Source organism: Eleutherodactylus coqui, chromosome 10, assembly GCF_035609145.1.
Source record: "Eleutherodactylus coqui strain aEleCoq1 chromosome 10, aEleCoq1.hap1, whole genome shotgun sequence".
Classification (NCBI taxonomy): domain Eukaryota; kingdom Metazoa; phylum Chordata; class Amphibia; order Anura; family Eleutherodactylidae; genus Eleutherodactylus; species Eleutherodactylus coqui.
The window spans coordinates 40,082,002-40,101,538 of record NC_089846.1 but is presented as its reverse complement, the minus strand read 5'-3'; the positions used below and the strand labels follow the sequence as shown (position 1 = coordinate 40,101,538).

The 19,537-nt window shown below is 43.6% G+C and overlaps 1 protein-coding gene across 1 annotated transcript in view; it reads left to right on the top strand.

Moving 5' to 3' along the window:
• The window catches only part of ASTN2 (astrotactin 2), a 728,537-nt gene that overhangs the window by 508,339 nt on the left and 200,661 nt on the right, over positions 1–19,537 (top strand). The window contains exons 10-12 of the mRNA XM_066580842.1: positions 419–569; positions 8,468–8,634; positions 9,518–9,706. Coding sequence (XP_066436939.1) covers positions 419–569; positions 8,468–8,634; positions 9,518–9,706 — 507 coding nt within the window. The remainder of the gene's footprint in view (positions 1–418; positions 570–8,467; positions 8,635–9,517; positions 9,707–19,537) is intronic.

Here is a 19,537-nt window from a genome sequence, read left to right as displayed (position 1 = left end):
AGTTCCTACTCATGTCAATGGGAACTTGGGCTGCAATACCAAGTCTGGCCACTACAGCTGGAGTGTACATAAGTGTACAGACCCAGCAAACAGCTGAATAGCAGTAGGCCTGGGCAACGAACCCCTGCCAATCCTGAGGATAGGTTATCAGTAATTTACAACTGGACAACCCCTTTAAGTTACATGGTTTAAGGAAGACCAGTACACTGAAAATAATATAATCTGAAGCCTCACATCCTGAGGATCAATGTGTATTATTGTAATCGTTACAATTCGTTTCTAGTGCAGTGAAGACCCTGCTTCTGGTGTTCAAGGCATGAGTAGAATGTATAGGGTGTATGCATGATTTTCTTGGATAAGCATACTAATTTGCCATTGTTACAGCCCAGCAGTAATTACACTCCTTTGTCATATACAGGGAGGAAGCCCTTTTGTCCACACACTTTGATTCAGTTGATGACCTCCTTTCATCCTTTGGTCCAGTTCGAGATTGCTCATTCAGTAATGGTGGTTGCTCCCGTAATTTCAAGTGTGTCTCAGAGCGCAAAGTCGATTCTACAGGATGTGTGGTGAGTCCATGTATACATTAGAATTTTTGTCATCGTGATATAACCTATTTTTACTTATTTTTATTATATTGTTAAAAACTTAACAATAGTTTTGGTTTTTTTTAGGCTGGAATGTTTTACCTAGAAAAATTACTGTGTCAACTCCTTTCTGCCTTTTTCACTAAAAATGGGTATTAGTGTATCTTGACGCCACCTGAAGCTAGGGGTTTGACAGGGTGAACGCCCCTGTCACACCCTTAGCTCCCCATAGGGTCAAGAAGCAAAGGTGGTGGAAGGACCTAGGAGCTGGGGAGGCCACTTACAGCGTGGGGAAGCCGAAGCGGGAGAGATGCTGCTGGAGGACTGACACTGGGGGACATCACTGGCAGCGCTCCCGGCAGCTAGGCAGGGTGAGCCGAGACGGGAGACTGCAGTACGTAACTTGACCGGGGACAGCAGTGGAAGCACTGCGGCCTGCTTGCCCCTTAGGGGGAGCGTAAGGGGAATGCAAATTTGCCGGTGGTGCAGGAGTGCCACCCGCCAACAACACAGCCGACGCGACTTACCAGGGTCCCGGCTTGTTTTGCCGCGGGGGCAGCAGCAGCGCGATTCCACAGTGCCAGATGCCGGGTGAGCAACAGCATTGGGGACAGCACTCAATGCGCTCCTGCCTGCTTTGGCCGGCAGGGGAGTGGCAGCAGGTGCACCCGATGCCGTAGCGGGGATGGGGGAGAGGGGGTGGGAGAAGAATTGTCAACGGTCAAGCACGGGAAAGTAGCCGTCCAGCTATTTATGTCACGGATGGAGGGTTAGGGTGAGGGGTAAGTGTCACAGTTAGCCTTATAATAAAAATGTAGGGCTAAATGTGAAGCTTACCCCTCACCCTAAACCCTTCATCCGGCACATAAATCATGACACTGTGCTGGGTAGAACGGAGGTGAAGGTCTCCATACATGTAAGCTGCTGCATAAGCTTAGTGGGCTGCAAGGACCTGCAGCCCATAGCTCTGCAGCCAATCACGTGCTGGGGGCGTCGCCCCCTGTTAATCTTGACTCCACCAGGACTTCCTGGTGGCATCAAGATACACTAATACCCTAGAAATGATAGGCTAATGGAACATTCCTCTTGCGATTAAAGGGGTTGTCCAGGAATGTCACAAAATGGCTGCTGTATATGCAGCTTGTGGAAACCTGTCCTAGGATGGAAGAATGCATGGGGGGGGGGGGGTAGGGCTTAAAACAGCATTATTCGGAACAGTGTTGCATTAGGATCCGGCTCCGCCTATGTCTCTGTATACAGAAAACTAGTAACAATGACCTAAAGAGTCACTACCTTTTGATCATTGTTATCAGTAAACTGCCATATTGGAATATCAGGGAACACAAAAATCAGATGTTTTCTGTTAAAGAGTAACTACACTTTTTTTAATGAACAGAATAGGTGATTCTAAGCATTTTGCAATAGGTTTTATCAGCCCATTTTGTACATTTTTCATACACAACCCCTTTTCTGCTATGTAGCTAGGCAAAGATGGGGCTGAGAAATCCACCTTCGCCTAAGTGTATAGCAGGAGAGGGCTACAGAACAGCTGCAGACACAACTGTACCCATATTACAGTTTATTAATGTGTATGTATTATATATAATTCTCTGGAAACAACATTAATGCACAGTCAGTGGATCCAGAAGAAGAAGACACCAAGGAACATGCTGGCTGGATATAATCAAAGTTGACACAAACATGACTGTGAGAAATCTGACGGAAGCAGCCAAGACAGGGAAGCATGGCATATGCTGATCTACAAGGCAACCGAAAGTTGGCTACTACCAAACGAATAAATCATCATCATTATGTAGAATTCATTTTTAATAGTCCTGTGCCCTTAATCTGCCCCCCCCCCCCCCCCCAATCTGTGTTTTACTTTTATCCCTCTCCTGTTCCTCTAATATGCCACCGTCCCTGGGAACTGTGAAGGGAAGCTGCTCCATTCTGCAGACAGCTTCTCCCCTCACAGCACTCTTTCTTCGCTGGACCCGATACATTGACATGGGCTCAGTCTATCGTGTGTATACTACTATATATCGCAGCACAATGCACTGATCCCTTGTCAATGCATCAGGTCTGGCGAGGAGCGAGCGCTGTGAGGGGAGAAGCCATCTGTAGAATAGAGCAGCTTCCCTCCACAGCACCCAAGGATGGCAGCATATTAGTGGAATGGGAAGCAGTTAAACATACAAGGCGTGGTGGGGCACAGGGGTGTTGAAAATAAATTAGATATATCACGAACATTTATTTATAAGCTTCTCCTAGCTGCATAGCAGAAGAGCAGTTTGGTAAGAAAAATGTGCAGCATAGGCTAATAAAACCTATTGCCAAAATGCTTAGAATCGCCAATGTTTTACATTAAAAAAGTGCAGATACTCTTTAACTAAACCTAATAGAAAAAAATGAATGTATTATTTTTTTCTTATTCTATTTTCATTTACTATATTAGATAAATTAAACAATGAAAAAAATGTCCATCCTGCATGACACAAAAGCATTTAGCATGTGGCACTAGATGCTCAGACATTAATAGGTTCATAGCATGCAGAGTATGTTGCACCAGGTACAAGGTGGGGCTAAGCCTGCACTCCCATTTAACTGGTGTATAGAGATGAGCGAACATGCTTGTTTAGGACAATTACGCGATCGAGCATTGCTTTTTTCGAGTAACTGCCTAATCGGGTGAAATGATTCGGGGGGCGCCGGGGTGAGTGGGGGGTTGCAGTGGGGAGTGGGGAGGAAAGAAAGAGAGAGAGCTCCCCGCTGTTCCTCCCTTCCTCCAACTTCCGTTCTACACCGCCACCCCCCGAATCCTTTCTCTCGAGTAGGCAGTTACTCGAAAAAAAGCGATGCTCGATCGAGTAATTGTCCTAAACGAGCACGTTCGCTCATCTCTACTGGTGTAGTAATGATAAAATTTACTCCCAATTAAAGCATTAATTGGGAGGGAAGCTGCATTTTTTGGAGGAGGAGACATTTTCAGCAGCTATTTCGAACACCGACATATTGAATTCAGCTCAGGTTTTTCAAATGGGAAGAGGAGTCATGTGATATATCAATACTGGCTAAAATTTACCCAGAAACACACTGTAAATATCAGTTTTGGCCTATCTTTACTTGTTTAGGAGGGCAAAATTTCACAAAGTGATTTACATGACGTGTTTGATGTGTCCACCATTCTGCCAGATGCACATGGTTAAATGTTTAATCCAGTCTTCATGAACACACTGCAGAACTGCAGGTGATATTTCTTCACAGCACTGTAGGATTCGCTGTTTCAGGTGAACTATATTGCGTATTTTTTATGCATACACAACAGTCTTTAAATGGCTCTAGCAATAAAAGTCCAAAAGTCCAGCAACCTTGGTGGCCATTCTAGCAGCCCCCTATGTCCAATCCAGTGCCTAGGGAATTCTACATCTAGCGATTTGTGTACAGCCACAGCAAAGTGCAGAGGTACGCCATCCTGTTGAAAATAACATGGAACTCACTGCTCTCATTGAGCACAGATGGGAATTTGGTATCCTGTAACATCTGGAGGTACTTGTCACTTGAGAAGGCCTTGAATGTCGGACACAATAAGCTTTGCTCTTGGTTAACTTCTAAACAAGAAAAGATGAAGTTCAAAATAGCATCTTCTCCACCCAAAAATGCAGCCGCCCTCGCAATTAATACTTTCACATATTGGAAATCAATTTTCTCATTATTTCACCAGTTAAACGGGGTGTGTCCAGACTTATGCCTTACGGTATATATTAAAACACTCCTGGGCACATTAAGCCAAAAACAAAGTTATGAATGCCAGAATGCAAAGAATGCAAACTGATCATTTCCTCAAGGCCCAAATTGTTCCAGTCTTCAAGGAATTAAGAAACAACAACAGCAACACATAAATATCTTAAAGAGAACCTATCAGGAACTCTCACAAGCTGGGCAACCTCCCTTCACATCCCTTCTAATGCCTTACTCGCTTTTATTTTTCTTCTAGATGCCTTGTTTACCTGCAGTGGCTCATGTTACATATGGAGCCCAACGCTAGTCGTCTACTGTCAAGCGGATGGTCTCCATCGCCCAATCACAATGGCTGATTGGCTGATATCACATTTAATTGACCTAAGGAAGTGAAGAATGCCCCACTTGACAGTAGACTCATGCCAGGCTCTGTTTGTACAAGGAGACATTTGGGGCGAATTGGGGGATCTAGAAGGAATATGAAAACAGTAATGGAGTCAGCGGAGTCACAGTTGCAATGACTGTTCAACATTATGTTACGCTAATGCTTCGTTACCATTGACTTTTCCAAGTTTTTTACCTTTCTTTTCTGCACCTCTCTTCGGCTGACAAATTATGATAAGATGAGGTCTATGATTTCTGTGATTTGATATGATGTGCTAGATCTCTTGGGAAAGTCTATGTGTTAGACCCTAATTAAAAATAAACCAAATGACTCATGAATGTTATTAAAAAACAACTAGAAATCACAAATTAAGTAGATGTAGACGCTCCAGATATTTCCCCAAGGGTAGTATTAAAGTATGAAGCAGGCATTACTATTACCGCCCGAGGCAGCTCTTCTCCTGTCCAACATAACTCAATAGACTGAGATGCCGTCGTGGATGTTAAGCGGCCGCATTAATAATAAAGCATCTAATAAATAGTAACACAATGTTGTTACAAATTCCATTAATACGATAAAAATTTAAACACAAAGGATGTTTTTGTTGTCACCGTTGTACACAAATCCTAATTTCCTGTACTCAAGTATGTTCAGATGTTTAGGAGATTTACACACCTGCAGTAACTTTTCCTTTTAACTTGTTGAAACCATTATTGTGTTGCCGTAATCAGGATGAGAACATGAAGAATAAAATATAAAGAGCAGAGAAAAACAGATTTCCATGCAGTTACGTGAAAAAGTAATTACTAGAGATGAGCGAGCACCCAAACGCTCGGGTCAGCATTATTCGAGTCGAGCTTTTTGTAAAATTCGAGAGCTCTACTCGAGTAACGAACCCCATTGACTACAATGGGAGACTCGAGCATTTTTGTATGTGGAACGCCGGGTCCCGAGCTTTTTTTTTTCTTGGTTTGTGTCTCTCTCTTTCTCTCTCTCTGTCTCTCCCTCTCCCCCCCCCCCCTTTCTCTCTCTCTCTCCCTTCCCCTTCCCCTCCCTGCCAGACGAAAAATTTTCAAATGACGCGCGCTTTGTCGTGGCAGGGAGGGGCCAAAACAGGCACGTCACAGCGGGGAGGAGCCAAAACAGGCACGTCACAGCGGGGAGGAGCCAAAACAGGCACGTCACAGCGGGGAGGAGCCAAAACAGGCACGTCACAGCGGGGAGGAGCCAAAAGCTGGGGCGGGGTCGAACGCGATTTGATGCTCGTTCGAGTAATGAGCACCATCGAGTACGCTAATACTCGAACGAGCATCAAGCTCACCAGAGTATGTTCGCCCAACTCTAGTATTTACACCTCATGCAAAGTTTTTAACATATGTGATCAGATCAATGTTTGCTCTTCATTCAAATAGTGGATAAAGATAAAGGTGGTGGAAATGAACCAAAATCAACAACAAATCAACTGTGCTATAACTGATTACGCAATACATTATAGATCTGCCATTTCTTGCTGGCTCTTATAGCTGGTATTGCTCCTTATATGATTGTGTTTGTTTTTTTTTAAAGTTATTCAGGACAAGCCCAGATTGATATACATTGTTCTCCTGTAAAATAATAAGAATTATAGAACATTTTACAATTACAGGGTACAGTCAAAAAGATCCGGCGCTATATCTCAATACTGCTGTCTTATATTGAAATAACAATGACGTACTTGAATAGGAAGGCATGGATGCTCTACACAATGGTAAGGCATATGGAGGCCCCAAAACATGGATTTCAACTTTGTGTTGTGGCCCCTCTAAGAGATAGAGTAAAACCCAATTGTAAAGTTGAAGAGTAGCATGTGAGAAGTTGAAGTCCACTTTCCGCAACCCTTTAAGTCCTGTGGGACCACTGCTAGGACTGAAGTAAGGAAAGTGTACTCTAAGTGCCTTCTTCTACTACAATAGGGGCAGATCATTCAGGAAGTCATCCACCATTGTCTGCTGAAGATTCAGGTAACGATCCACATTGAGATTCCATGAAATGAACGCAGGTCAACAATAGCTCCATGGATGGATTGTAGCAGAAGGAAGCCACTCCAACTATACTTTCCTTACCTTAGTCATAGCAGCGGTCCCATGGGACTTAGAGAGATGCGGAAAGGGATTTCTGCTTCTCACATGCTGCTCTTCAATTCTGCAATTGTTTTTTTTTACTCTTTATCACTTACAGAGGATACAACACAAAACTGAACTTCATGTTCCGGGCCCCCAGGGACTCGTGCACCATACCATCATGTAGCGCATCCATGCCTTCCTATTCAAGTACGCTATTGTTATTTCAATATAGGACACCAGTAGTGAGATATAGCGATGGATCTGTGTTTATGACTATATCTTGTTTGACTAAACATTATAGGAGAAGCAATGAAAGCATTATAGGTAGAGATGAGCGAGCACCCAAATTCTCGGGTCCACGTTATTCGAGTCGAGCTTTTCGTAAAATTCGAGAGCTCTAAGTAATGAACCCCATTGACTACAATGGGAGACTCGAGCATGTATGTGGAACGCAGGGTCCTGAGCTTTTGGAATTTTTTGTTTTTTTCTCTCTCTCTCTCTCTCTCCCTCTCCCTCCCTCTCTCCCTCCCTCTCTCTCTCCCTCTCCCCCTTCCCCTTCCCGTCAGAACAAAAATAAATGGCGCACGCTGCGTCGCGGCAGGGAGGGGCCAAAACAGGCACGTCACAGCGGGGAGGAGCCAAAAGCTGGGGCAGGGTCGAACGTGATTTGATGCTCGTTCGAGTAACGAGCACCATCGAATACGCTAATACTCAAACGAGCATCAAGCTCGCCAGAGTATGTTCGCTCAACTCTAATTATATGATGACCATTTGAGAAACACTTGTATAATATATGGTTTAGAGATGAGCGAGCGTACTCGGATAAGCACTACTCGCTCGAGTAATTGGCTTTATCCGAGTATCGCTGTGCTCGGAGCTAAAGATTCGGGTGCCGGCACGGAGCGGGGAGCTGCAGGGGAGAGCGGGGAGGAACGGAGGTAAGATCTTTCTCTCCTTCTCTCCCGCCCGCTCTCCCCTGCTCCCCGCTGCGACTCACCTGTCAGCCGCAGCGGCTCCCGAATCTTTAGACCCGAGCACAGCGATACTCGGATAAAGCCAATTACTCGAGCGAGTAGTGCTTATCCGAGTACGCTCGCTCATCTCTAATATGGTTGAAAGACCACGTGATTGCATAACATCAATCCTGCCAGGTCCAGTGACATGAACATATAAGATGTCTACCTTTTTGATCATATTAGTATATGAGTGCTAATTTTGTATTTTAGTGAGTCTCTATGAGGCCCCTTTCACACTTGCATTTGCATTGCTTGGCTTTATCCTCAGAACCGAGCAACAAAAATACTGGAACAGCCAGGTTTGGTACATGCTGAACCCAAGTGGCACCAGACAGATATATTGGAGTCTGTCCAGCTTCCAGCATAAAATGGAACTGGAGATATTGTTTTCCTGCTCTCGGAAGGGAGCAAAAAAACATACTGTCCAACGCAGATATGAACATGGTCTAAATATTATCTGAAATGAAAAGTTAAAAAATGTTTAACCACAAGTTGCTGGACTTTGCATATGGCTGTCAGACACAACAGATTGTTTGGACTGGTAGCAATAATCATGCCGTAACAATAACCCTACAGACAATTGTGTTGACGGCACAATGATAGTTCATCATTTACAGCCTTCTCTCCCCTTTCTACTAGTGTCCCGAGGGATTAAAGCCAATGAAGGACGGAAGCGGCTGCTATGATTACACCAAAGGAATCGACTGTTCAGATGGATTAAATGGAGGCTGCGAACAACTTTGTTTACAACAATTGATATCTCTCCCAAATGACCCAAGCGAGAATGCTATATACATGTTCTGTGGGTGAGTGGATTAAAAGAACAGAGAGAACATCAGATTAGGCAAATTATTAACCCTTTCCAATCCACTGTCTGACCTCTGAAGACATTATGATTTAAGGCTGTACAGCTCCGATGTTGGGAGACATCCGTCGGGGTTCTCTTACTGTACATTGCCAGCTTCCCTGCTGTCGGAGCCTATCCAACGTGTCACCTCATGCAGTACTGGCTTTAGCCAGCTTATAGCGCCATTGTATAACGTCAGAAAAAGAGTAAGCCCCCTAGGAAAACCGGGATACAATTTAGATCGGAAAGGGTTATATAAGTTAGCCAGGCTAACTTTGCACTTTTTATAAGGCTCCATAGAGACTTTTTGTAGTACTATTTTCTAACTTTAACTATTGAGTGACGACTTCAGTCCACGGGATTTCAACGCTAAACATTCCTCTGGACTGCAGCTATAAATCTATAGTTAAAATTGGAAATTTGTGTCCAAAAAGTCTCTTTATTAAAGATACAACCCAGCCTCTAAACCTAATTGTCCAGCCACTATTGAGAGATGACATTCTTCTTCAATGTGGTCCATTGAGGAATTCCGTCTTTTTCTCTGCTGCCTTTCTATCTCATACGATTGATAGCATTGCACAAAGAAAGAGAAAGTTTGAGAAATCTAAAATTCATGATGGTGTCTGATGAGAAGCAGACAGGAGGCTGAACTGCAGGGAAGTAAGTACACTACACACAGAAGTCATCTAGGGCTTGATAGACAATCAGGTGAGGAGTGCTATGATGGAAAGTTTTCACTAGAGATCTTTTTTAAGTATGCAAATGTTGTTTGCGATAATTCTCTTTTTTCCTTATCTATTTGATTGGCAATTAGTAGATTTATTTTTTATGTTTATATGTAGCTGTGTGGATGAATACCGATTAGCTCCAGATGGCAGATCTTGTATAATGGTGTCAGAGCTTTGTGAAAGTTCGAAGTGTCTGCGTCCAGAAGGTCACCTGAATGATACATTATTTGGAGAAATGCTTCATGGCTTTGAAAACAAGACTCAGAGGGTCAATCAAGGTCAAGTTTTCCAGATGAGTTTCAGGTGAGACCAAATATAAAGATGTAGAATTTGATTTTTCTTTCTATTTCTGTCATTTTTAGCTCATCTTAACACAAAGGGGAGATTTAAAAAACCAGCCAGGTGCTGGGCGGTTTAAAAAAGTCACATATTTTTGTGCCAAAATGTACGTTATGACTTTTTGTCCCTTTTCCTTTCTAGTTTTCTAAAAAGTGGGCTGGGCTTAGTAGAAGGGGGTGGGGCAAATTTACTGTAATTTACTCCAGAAACTCCTGCAATTTGGAACACAAAGATTGACTTTCTGGCATATGGACAACCAGAAATGTATCGGATTTATTAATAGGCATGGGCCTCTAAATAAGTGAGTCGCATCTTTCTCCAATGGGCATTGCACTCAGACCGACATATGGAACCCATATGAAATGTGCCCCAATCTCTGAACATATATTAGGTTATCGTTGTTGGGGTGCACAGGCATGAGGCGAGGGCAGAGTCTAATTCTACCCTGTTTGGAACTGTTACAAAAGTAAATGTGTAGGACAGCTTTTCCAGGCAGGAACATGTACCTGGGTCAACACTGCTTTTGGAATGTTGGTAAAACATCCAACACTTGGGATTGTTAACCAAACCTATAGAACACACATTTGGGTTAAACTTTGCAAAAAAATCTGGTTTGGTTTGGTGAGAACCCGAATCTCAAGCGGTATGTTTCTGCCAAACAGCTTGCCCCATTTTCCTGCACATTTGTGCACCAAAAGTTCCCATAGAAGTCAACGGGAATTTGCAGATCTGCGCAAAAGATGCTAGGAGATGCGTGAAACACTGTAATTGTGCAGGAAAAAGAACACATCTGGAACTCATTAGACTAATTAGCCATTTCAATCAGTACCTATTTTTTTGCCACACGCAAATGCACATTCCTTGCACACTGAAAAAATACTGTAAAATACGCTGATGCCTGCGCAAAAACAATCACTCCTTCCGCAAATACACAAACACTAACGTGAAGGGTGCCTTAGGGTGGACACCCACTGGCTATATATTCTCTCTTGCGCTGCGAGAGCATGAGAAAACTCTCACCTCGCAGCGCAAGAAAGACGCCGGTATAGGACCGTCATATCGCTAGTGTTTTCAATGGGGCCAGCGACAGCAGCGATAGCCGCATTGAAAACATAGGGAGAATGCCGCGGACTTCTGCCACAGCTGTGACAGCTGTGGCAGGAGTTTCCTTCATCCCCGCAGGGACCATGAATGGATAGCTAAGGGCAGTGTGTCATTGCCTGAGCGCTCAGCCAATAGCTAAGCAGTAGTTGCTATTGGCTGAGCCCTCAGCCAATCTGCACAGCCCTTTCAGGAGGGGATTTTTAAATCCCCGACTGCTGAAAGAGCTTAATAGCAGTGCCGGGGAGCCAGCAGGAGGACGCGGCTGAGCGCCGGAGAGGTAATAATTTTTTACATTTTTTTTAAACACTTTTTGCTAATTATCGGGGAAGGGCTTAAATTTCAAGCCCATCCCCAATAATCTTACTGTGGGGCTTGGCTGAAACCATTGCTGCTGCCGATCCCATTGAAAGCAATGGAATAGAATGCCGGGGACTTCTGCCACAGCTGTGACAGCTGTAGCAGAGGATTCCTTCATCCCCGCGGTCCCCGAGGCAGAAGTCCCCGGCATTCTCCATCTGTTTTCCATGGGGCTAGCGCTGCTGCCGCTGGCCCCATTACAAAGACTGGCGATATGTCGGCGTGATGCCGATATCCCGGCTTCATGACGATTTTTTTTCTCGCATTGCGATGCGAGACTTTAACTTTAGTCTCGCATCGCAGTGGAGAAAAAAACGCCAGTGGGTGTCCACCCTTAATGAATGAAAAACTCATGTGTTCTGTTCTAACAAATCACCAAAGTCAGCCTTCACTATTGATTGCTCACAATTTAAGTATCTATAACAGCCAGGCTCATTATCTAACTTCCAGGAGCGGAGAAACTGCAGATCCTGGTAGTTGAACCCTTTATGTATCGCAATCAATAGCAACTGCAGCATGTAAGCAGGTGACAGGGGGTTCTTTTGGTCACCCATCGGCACCCCACAGTGCGATTGCAAGGTACCAATAGATTCCTATTGCAGCTGGAAGCCTGACAAAGACCTCCATTTCTTCCATGTAACTTAGCTTCGGAGTCCTGGCTCCCGAAGAGTCTAATGGGCTGTCGTCATAGGCTTAGTAGAATGCAGTACAAGTAATGCAGTGTAATATCCTACAAATCAAACAATTGCATCATCAAGTCTCATGCAGGGACTACATAATATTGTAAAAAAGTTCAATTAAGTTTATTTTAAAGAAAAAAAATCCAGTTTAAACAGATACGCAAATTCCCCCCTCAAAAAAAAACGTTTTAAATGGATAAAATCTAAAAAAGTTAAGAAAGCAACACATAATAGGTATTAAAGCAATTATAATGACCCAAACACTGAAAATATTTTGGATTCTATGTGGCATGGTGAATGCCGTAAAAATAATTTTGAAAGGTAATGATAGAATCGCTATTTTTCTACTGTTTGCCTCCCAAAAAACATAATAAAAAGCTATTCAAAAGTCATATGCGCATCAAAATGGTAGCAATAAAAACTATCAAACTCTTCTCACAAAAACAAGAGCTCCGTTGCCAGAAAAAAAAAAAAAAATGTTACGGGCCTTAGAATGCAGTGATGCAGATGCAATTGTTTTTCTTTAAAAGCTTGTTTTTATTGTGCAAAAGAAGTGAAATGGGGCGAAGAGGAGACAGAGAGGGGGCGGGAGCTCAGTTCCTGCTCCTGGCTCTTCCATCCTCCCCCCCCCCCTCACACCAGGACAACGTATATCGGCTTGGCGTGAAAACCGAGCCGATATACGTTCGTGGGAATGCACCCTTAGTGTGGGTTCACATGAGTGTGTTTTTGTGCGTACATACACACGCACAAAAACACGCTTGTATTTGCAACATTGCATTCCCTATGGTGTGTGCACATGACTGTACTTTGCAGATGCGTGCCTGCAAAGATAGGACATGCACGCACCATTGGGAATGCACGCATTGCTTTCAATGGAGCTGTGGCTGCTGCCGGCAGCTCTATTGAAAACTATAGTCTGCCGCCTCCCTGCATTCTTTTTCAGGGAAGGGCTTTACATATAAGCCTTCCATAAAAAAGAAAGATTTTAGTGTAAAAAAAGAGAAAAAATGCAGGCATTTACTTCAATAAAGCCGCGGCTGCTGCCGGCGGCTCCATTGAAAACAATGCTTTGCCGGCACCCCTGGATTGTTTTTCAGGGAAGGGCTTTGCATATAAGCCCTTCCCTGAAAAAGAAACATTTTAGTGTTAAAAAAAAAAAAAAAAAATTATATATATATATATATATATATATATACTTAACTGTCCGCCGCTGCCGTGACCCCCGCGGGCATGAAGAACACATCTGCCGCATGTGGCAGATCTTTCCTTCTTCCCCGTTAGTTAAAAAGTAAAGCCCTTCCCTGAAAAAGAATGCAGGGGTGTCGGCAGACCATTGTTTTCAATGGGGCTGCCAGCAGCCGCGGCTCCATTGCAAACACTGCACGCAGCTGCATGCATGCGTGTTTTTGCTCGTACCTAGGTGTGCACGTATGTACACACCAACGTAGCACAAAAACATGTTCGTGTGAACGCACCCTAAGGCTGAAAATAGCCTGGTCACAAAGTGGTTAAGTTAAACCATTTTACGCAGTTGATAACATTGATCTACTGTAAGGTCGCACTGTGAATGTTTTCTGGAAGATGGGTTTTGATTAGTGTAATGTTTTAGATATTGATGGAGTTTTAATAGTATTTTCAAACTGTCATTTACAAGCTAAGTAATGCATTGTGTAACATAAGGTCAACTTGGGACTCCGGAGTGCGGAACACAAAACTTTTGTACACCTCCAATTCAAATAGTATCCCAACTGTTTGTCCTCGGCGCGGTCTAAAAGCGGGGTGTGCTATCATCAGCATGTAGAGAATCCGTTGAGTACAGGTCAGGTTTCTTGCAGGTGTTTAAACTTAATTGGTCATATGAATTATTGCCTGCAAGTGCTAAATGCATTGTTTTTGTTGTTCTGCAGGGTGATGAATTATCTTTTCATACTGAAGGGCATGACTTTCAAGGGTAACACCACTGCGGGTAGAACATTACAGGGAATTAAAGATCTACGGATCACACTATTTCCCCACACCTTGATGAAAGCGAAAATGTTGAGATATCCTTAGCAATTTCTATTAAGCTGCACAGTTGGGAAGAAGGTCTTCTGAATAAATAATATGCTACGTGTAAATTATCAAATAGGGAGCTGAAGTTTATGTGGGAATTAAGTTCTGTTTGCATCCAGCGGAAATAAAATACACAGCCTATGAAATATAGTAACATTGTTTTTTTTATGGACACCTGACCATATACTAGACTAGTAATTATTAGGAAATTATAGTAGCAGTGTTTCTGGTGGCGCAATGCACCACACAGCTCTGCTACATGCACGTCACACACACAGCACTGCTACATACACTGTTCATCCCATACAACAGAGATCCAAAGCAGCACAGCACTGGAGATGAAGGACCGGTGATGACGTCACAGTCAGGCTGTGCCCCTGATCGCATGACGGTGGTACTCATCCCGAGTGAATGACTTACATGCTCCGCCCCTGATCACATGACGGTGACGTCAAAGGTCCCGCATCCTTTTGCATATTACAGGCCGACTACAAACCCCATGCGGCCTCAGTTGCTATGGAATACTAATGAACACCTTGCAGGACAGCAGTCGTTTGCGTACCGGACCTGTGATCATGTCACTGTCATGTGATCAGCGGCGGAGCATGTAACTCCCTCACTGGGGATGAAGGACCTCTGATGACGTCACCATCATGTGTTTAGAGGTTGAGCATATAAGTCACTCATGCACAGACGGACAGGTCATCATTAGTAGTTTGATGAGCTTGTTGGGCATCCCATTTTAAAACCAATATGAAGTTAAGTCCCCTTTTGTCACCACGACAGCCTCCATACAAGATTTTGGAGTGTGTCTTTTGAGAATTTGTGTACAATGAGCAGGATGTCACAGGGGCTGTGAGGTCAAGCAGTGATGTTACACGAGAAGGTCCGCCTCACAATTGGCATTCTAATTCACCTCAAAGTTGTGTGATGGGCTTGAGATCAGAGCTTAGTGACAGCCAGTCGAGTTCCTCCACAACAAACTCATCAAACCATGTCTCTGTGAATCTTAAAGGGGTTGTCCCGAGGCAGCAAGTGGGTCTATACACTTCTGTATGGCCATAATAATGCACTTTGTAATATACATTGTGCATTAATTATGAGCCATACAGAAGTTATAAAAAGTTTTTTACTTACCTGCTCCGTTGCTGGCGTCCTCGTTCCCATGGTGCCGACTAATTTTCGCCCTCCGATGGCCAAATTAGCCGCGCTTGCGCAGTCCGGGTCTTCTGTAGTCTTCTATGGAGCCGCTCGTGCCAGAGAGCGGCTCCGTGTAGCTCCGCCCCGTCACGTGCCGATTCCAGCCAATCAGGAGGCTGGAATCGGCAGTGGACCGCACAGAAGAGCTGCGGTCCACGAAGACAGAGGATCCCGGCGGCCATCTTCAGCGGTAAGTATTGAAGTCACCGGAGCGCGGGGATTAAGGTAAGCGCTCCGGTAAGCTTCCTTTACTTCCCTGCATCGGGGTTGTCTCGCGCCGAACGGGGGGGGGGGGTTGAAAAAAAAAAAAACCCGTTTCGGCGCGGGACAACCCCTTTAATTTGTGCAGGGGCATAGCTGTGAGGGACCACTGGACCCTTGGTGCTGGATATTCTTGCATTTGCTAGAGGACAGTTAAGGTGGAACAGGTAAGGGCCTTTCCAAGTTGGAAGTATACAATTGTCTAAAACATATTTGTATGCTTTAGTTAATATTAAAATGGTTCCCCGAATTGTAAGATCCCAGTAAAACCCCTTTCCTATGAAGTAAAATAAAAAATAGCAATATACTGATCTCTCCCCGCTCCTGCTTGTCCTGTTCCGGTGCTCGATCCTCTGTATCTGTGTTTGTTTACAGTTGCAGTCTTGCCTGGTTGACAGGATGTAACAGGGGCTGCGAATAACCACAGAGCCCAGAAATTGATCACTGAGCTCTGTTAATGGCTGCAGCCCCTGTGATGTTCCGTAAACTGGACAGGACTGTAGCTGTAAACAGAGAACGAGGCAGCGGACCAAGAACTGGCACGGGACAAAGTGGGGAGAGGTAAGTATATCACTATTTGTAATTTAACTGCATGGCGATGGGGTTATACTGAGATCTACATACAATAAAAAAATCTAAATAAAAAACCCATAAAACATAATTGGCATCACCGTGTTCATAGAAATGCGATCTATCAAAAAAACACATTATTTATCCCGCACGCCACTGGTATAGCTTTAGGGAATGCAGGCGATGCGTTTGCACCTGGGCCCAGGAGTCTTAAGGGGCCCATAAGGCCTCTCCTCTCCATATAGAGAACCCAGTACTATGAATAAAGCATTATAGTTGGGGGCCCTGTTACAGATTTTGCATTAGGGCCCAGGAGCTTCAAGTTATGCCTCTGCCGCACGGTGTATGCTGTCAGTAAAAAATGCACAACCCCATAATCACCTCTTCTTCAAGAAAAAAAATAACATAAAAGTGATCAAAAAGTTGTATATAATCCAAAATGGAACCAATAGAAACTACGGGCCATCCTGACAAAAGCAAACTCTCATACAACCCCACCGACGGAAAGAAAAAAGTTATGGCAGCCAAAGAGGCCAGCAAAAAATATTCCCTGTTCAGATGCCCTTATAGGGTATATAAGCATCATAGAGAAGGTTAGCCCATTCAAGACCCCCTCTATGACCTAGAACAGAGAGCTGCTCAGGAAGAGCAGCTCTAGTTATGGCAGATCATCTGCCGTCCTGGTATTACAAGACGGCCATTCATGCTAATGGCCAAACTGAAGAACCATAAGGCACACACATGGAAGTTGGTACATAAGATAGTTCAGAAAACAAAATAGTCTTCCACACCACATCGTGGCTACAGCTTTCAGAATGAGCCTCCGTTAGTTGGAGAATCAAAGGTTGAAGACCACTATGCTGGATTATCCCAATGCACAAGTGATGCCGCTCCTGAAATACATGACCATGGCGGCTTAGATCCCTTACATCTACATATTTACAGCTTCTCCATACCTTTCTGCACTATTCCTGTTTTCTACCAGGTATGGTGTTGTGGACATTGAAGTATGTCTATGTATATTAATGCTACCAGGATCATCAGGAAAACTTAATCAATTTTATCCTGTTGCAAAAGCACAGATGCTGCCGTTCACCCATAAGGCAAAAGCAACAAAAATAACTACAGAGGAAGATATAAATTAGGAGTCAGCGCAGCCTTAACATTCTTAGCATTAGGTATTCAGATTCTAGGCTAGAGAGACTTCTCAAATTTGTTACAATGTAATATTCATGTTGTCTTTAGAGATCACATTCTCCATCATACATAATTTATTAATTACTTGATTAAAGAGCTTGGTAGCACAGCAGATAATCAGTTGGAGGTGGTCTGTAAACACACAGAAGTGGTGAAAGCAAATGTTACAATATATGCTGTCTGGAAAGTCATGCATCTTTCTAGTGAACCCTGTTAGAATTCCTCACCATTGTCAAGAGCTTTGCTTGCTGACAAATTTTAATTCTTTCAAAGGCATAGCTGGGGGTGTGGGGTGGGAGGGGGTAGCGGGGCAGGTGCCCCAGGCGCAGTAAGGGAAGGAGTACCGTCAGATCTGCCATATAGCTGAGTATGGCTGTGCTGTTCTGTACACCGCACAGAAGCCGCTGCCTCTCAGCAGCTTTTTCCCTAACTGAGTCAGCTAATGAAGTATAAGGAAGCTTCCGAGCAGTCTGCTTATTGGCTAAGCCTACTAAAGCTGGTTCCTGAGCTGTGCAGCGGTGGAGATGTGGAAAAGGAGCCACCCAGCAAAAACCCAGAGGAGGAAACAGGTGGATGACTGAACAGTAGGTCTGCAGGAGAGTAAAGGTCCCTTTACACGTAACGACTGTCGGAGGCATAAGTGTCCAACAGCCATCCCATGGACTGCTGCCCAACTATCGTTCCTGTGCTTAAACAGGAGAGCGTCATTCAAGAGAATGCAGGTGGAATGCGTAGGGGTGGTTCCAGCTGCCCGCTTCCATTCACAGTGAACAAGAGTCACTCACACATTGGCTTCTGTTTACACGGCCTGACAGTCGCTTTGTTTTTAGTTTTGCTTAAAACCAAGCGACTCCGACAGGTAAGTGACATCTCACTCAGTGCCCTATTAGCGGTTGCATGTACACAGGACAATAAAGCTTCCAGTGAGAATTTGGGCAATCATCACTCTTTAGATAAACCTTAGATTGTTCCCAGCAAGAGAAACCAAATAATCTTGTAGATATGATACCTTTTAATGGCTAACAAAAATACATGATGTTATAGAGAGCTTTCAAACCTACTTAGGGTTCTTCTTCAGGCTGAATGGAATAGAGACGAAGATGCATACATAAATATACACACACACATCTTCTAGAAGAATTTGAGAGTACAAGTTTATAACCATCTTTGATACTCTCAAGACCGGAATGAACATCGGAGGTGGCTTCATGCACCACTGGAGATTATGAGAAATCTATAGCAGAGATAACACACAGGCCCGGTGACCCTCTAACACCAATTCAGAGACCATAAAACTTTCACATCCCTTATCAGTGGACTAATTAAGTATTTACTATTCTACTCATCCTGTTCTGGTATTGTTTTAGATGCAAATTAATCACACCATGTCTGTGCCATTTTATATGTATGTGTATGTATGCATCTTCGGATCTATTCCATTATCCCTGAGGAAGACACCTGAGTAGGTAGCAAAGCTTGCTATAACATCATGTATTTTTGTCAGCCATTAAAAGGTATCGTATCTACAAGATTACTTGGTTTCTCTTACTAAGAACAATCCGATTTTGCTCTACTGGCTAACACAGTACCAAACTTTTCTTTCTAGATAAACTTTCGGCACCAGTGCTGTTTGGGCTGATAGTAGGGATCAGAAGTTAGAAAATGTGATTTTAATAGCATTGATGTAGGTCTCAGTGACAGCATCCGAGCAGGGTCAGATCTCACACACAGAGGTCTGACTCTGAACTAAAAGGTTATCCTGAGCATTGCGAAATCACAGTGTGCACCTGTTAATCCTTTCCTGCCATCAGCTGGACCAAGATTACGTTGAGCTTGAATTAACAAGTATATAAAATCCTTTCAAAATAGCCAAATACTCCATTAACCCTTTAACTCTTAGCAATTGTTTGGGCTTTCATTGTAGTTTTTTTTTTATCTCCACGTTCTAAGAGTGGTAACGTTTTTAATTTTCTGTCAACAGATCCATATTAGGGCTCGTTTTTTGGGGAACAGCTTGTATTTTTTAAATGATCTCACATAGTACATGTATTGGAAAATGTTTTAAAAAAATTGAGTGTGGTGAAATGGAAAACAAATGCAAACGAGCCACGACACTGTTTACGGGTTTGCTTTTGTGGTACCCATTGTGCCGTAAAAAAGGCATGTTATCTTCATTCTTTGTGTCAGTATCATTATGATGATACTATGTTTAGAGGTTTTTTTTATGTTTCACTACTTTAAAAAAAAAATTTTAAACCCTTTTATTGAATAAAAGAGTCTTTTGTCATCATATTCTGAGCCCCATCCCTGTTTTATTTTTCCATCAATGGCGCTGTGTGAGGGCTTGATTTTTGCGGAGAAAACTGTGGTT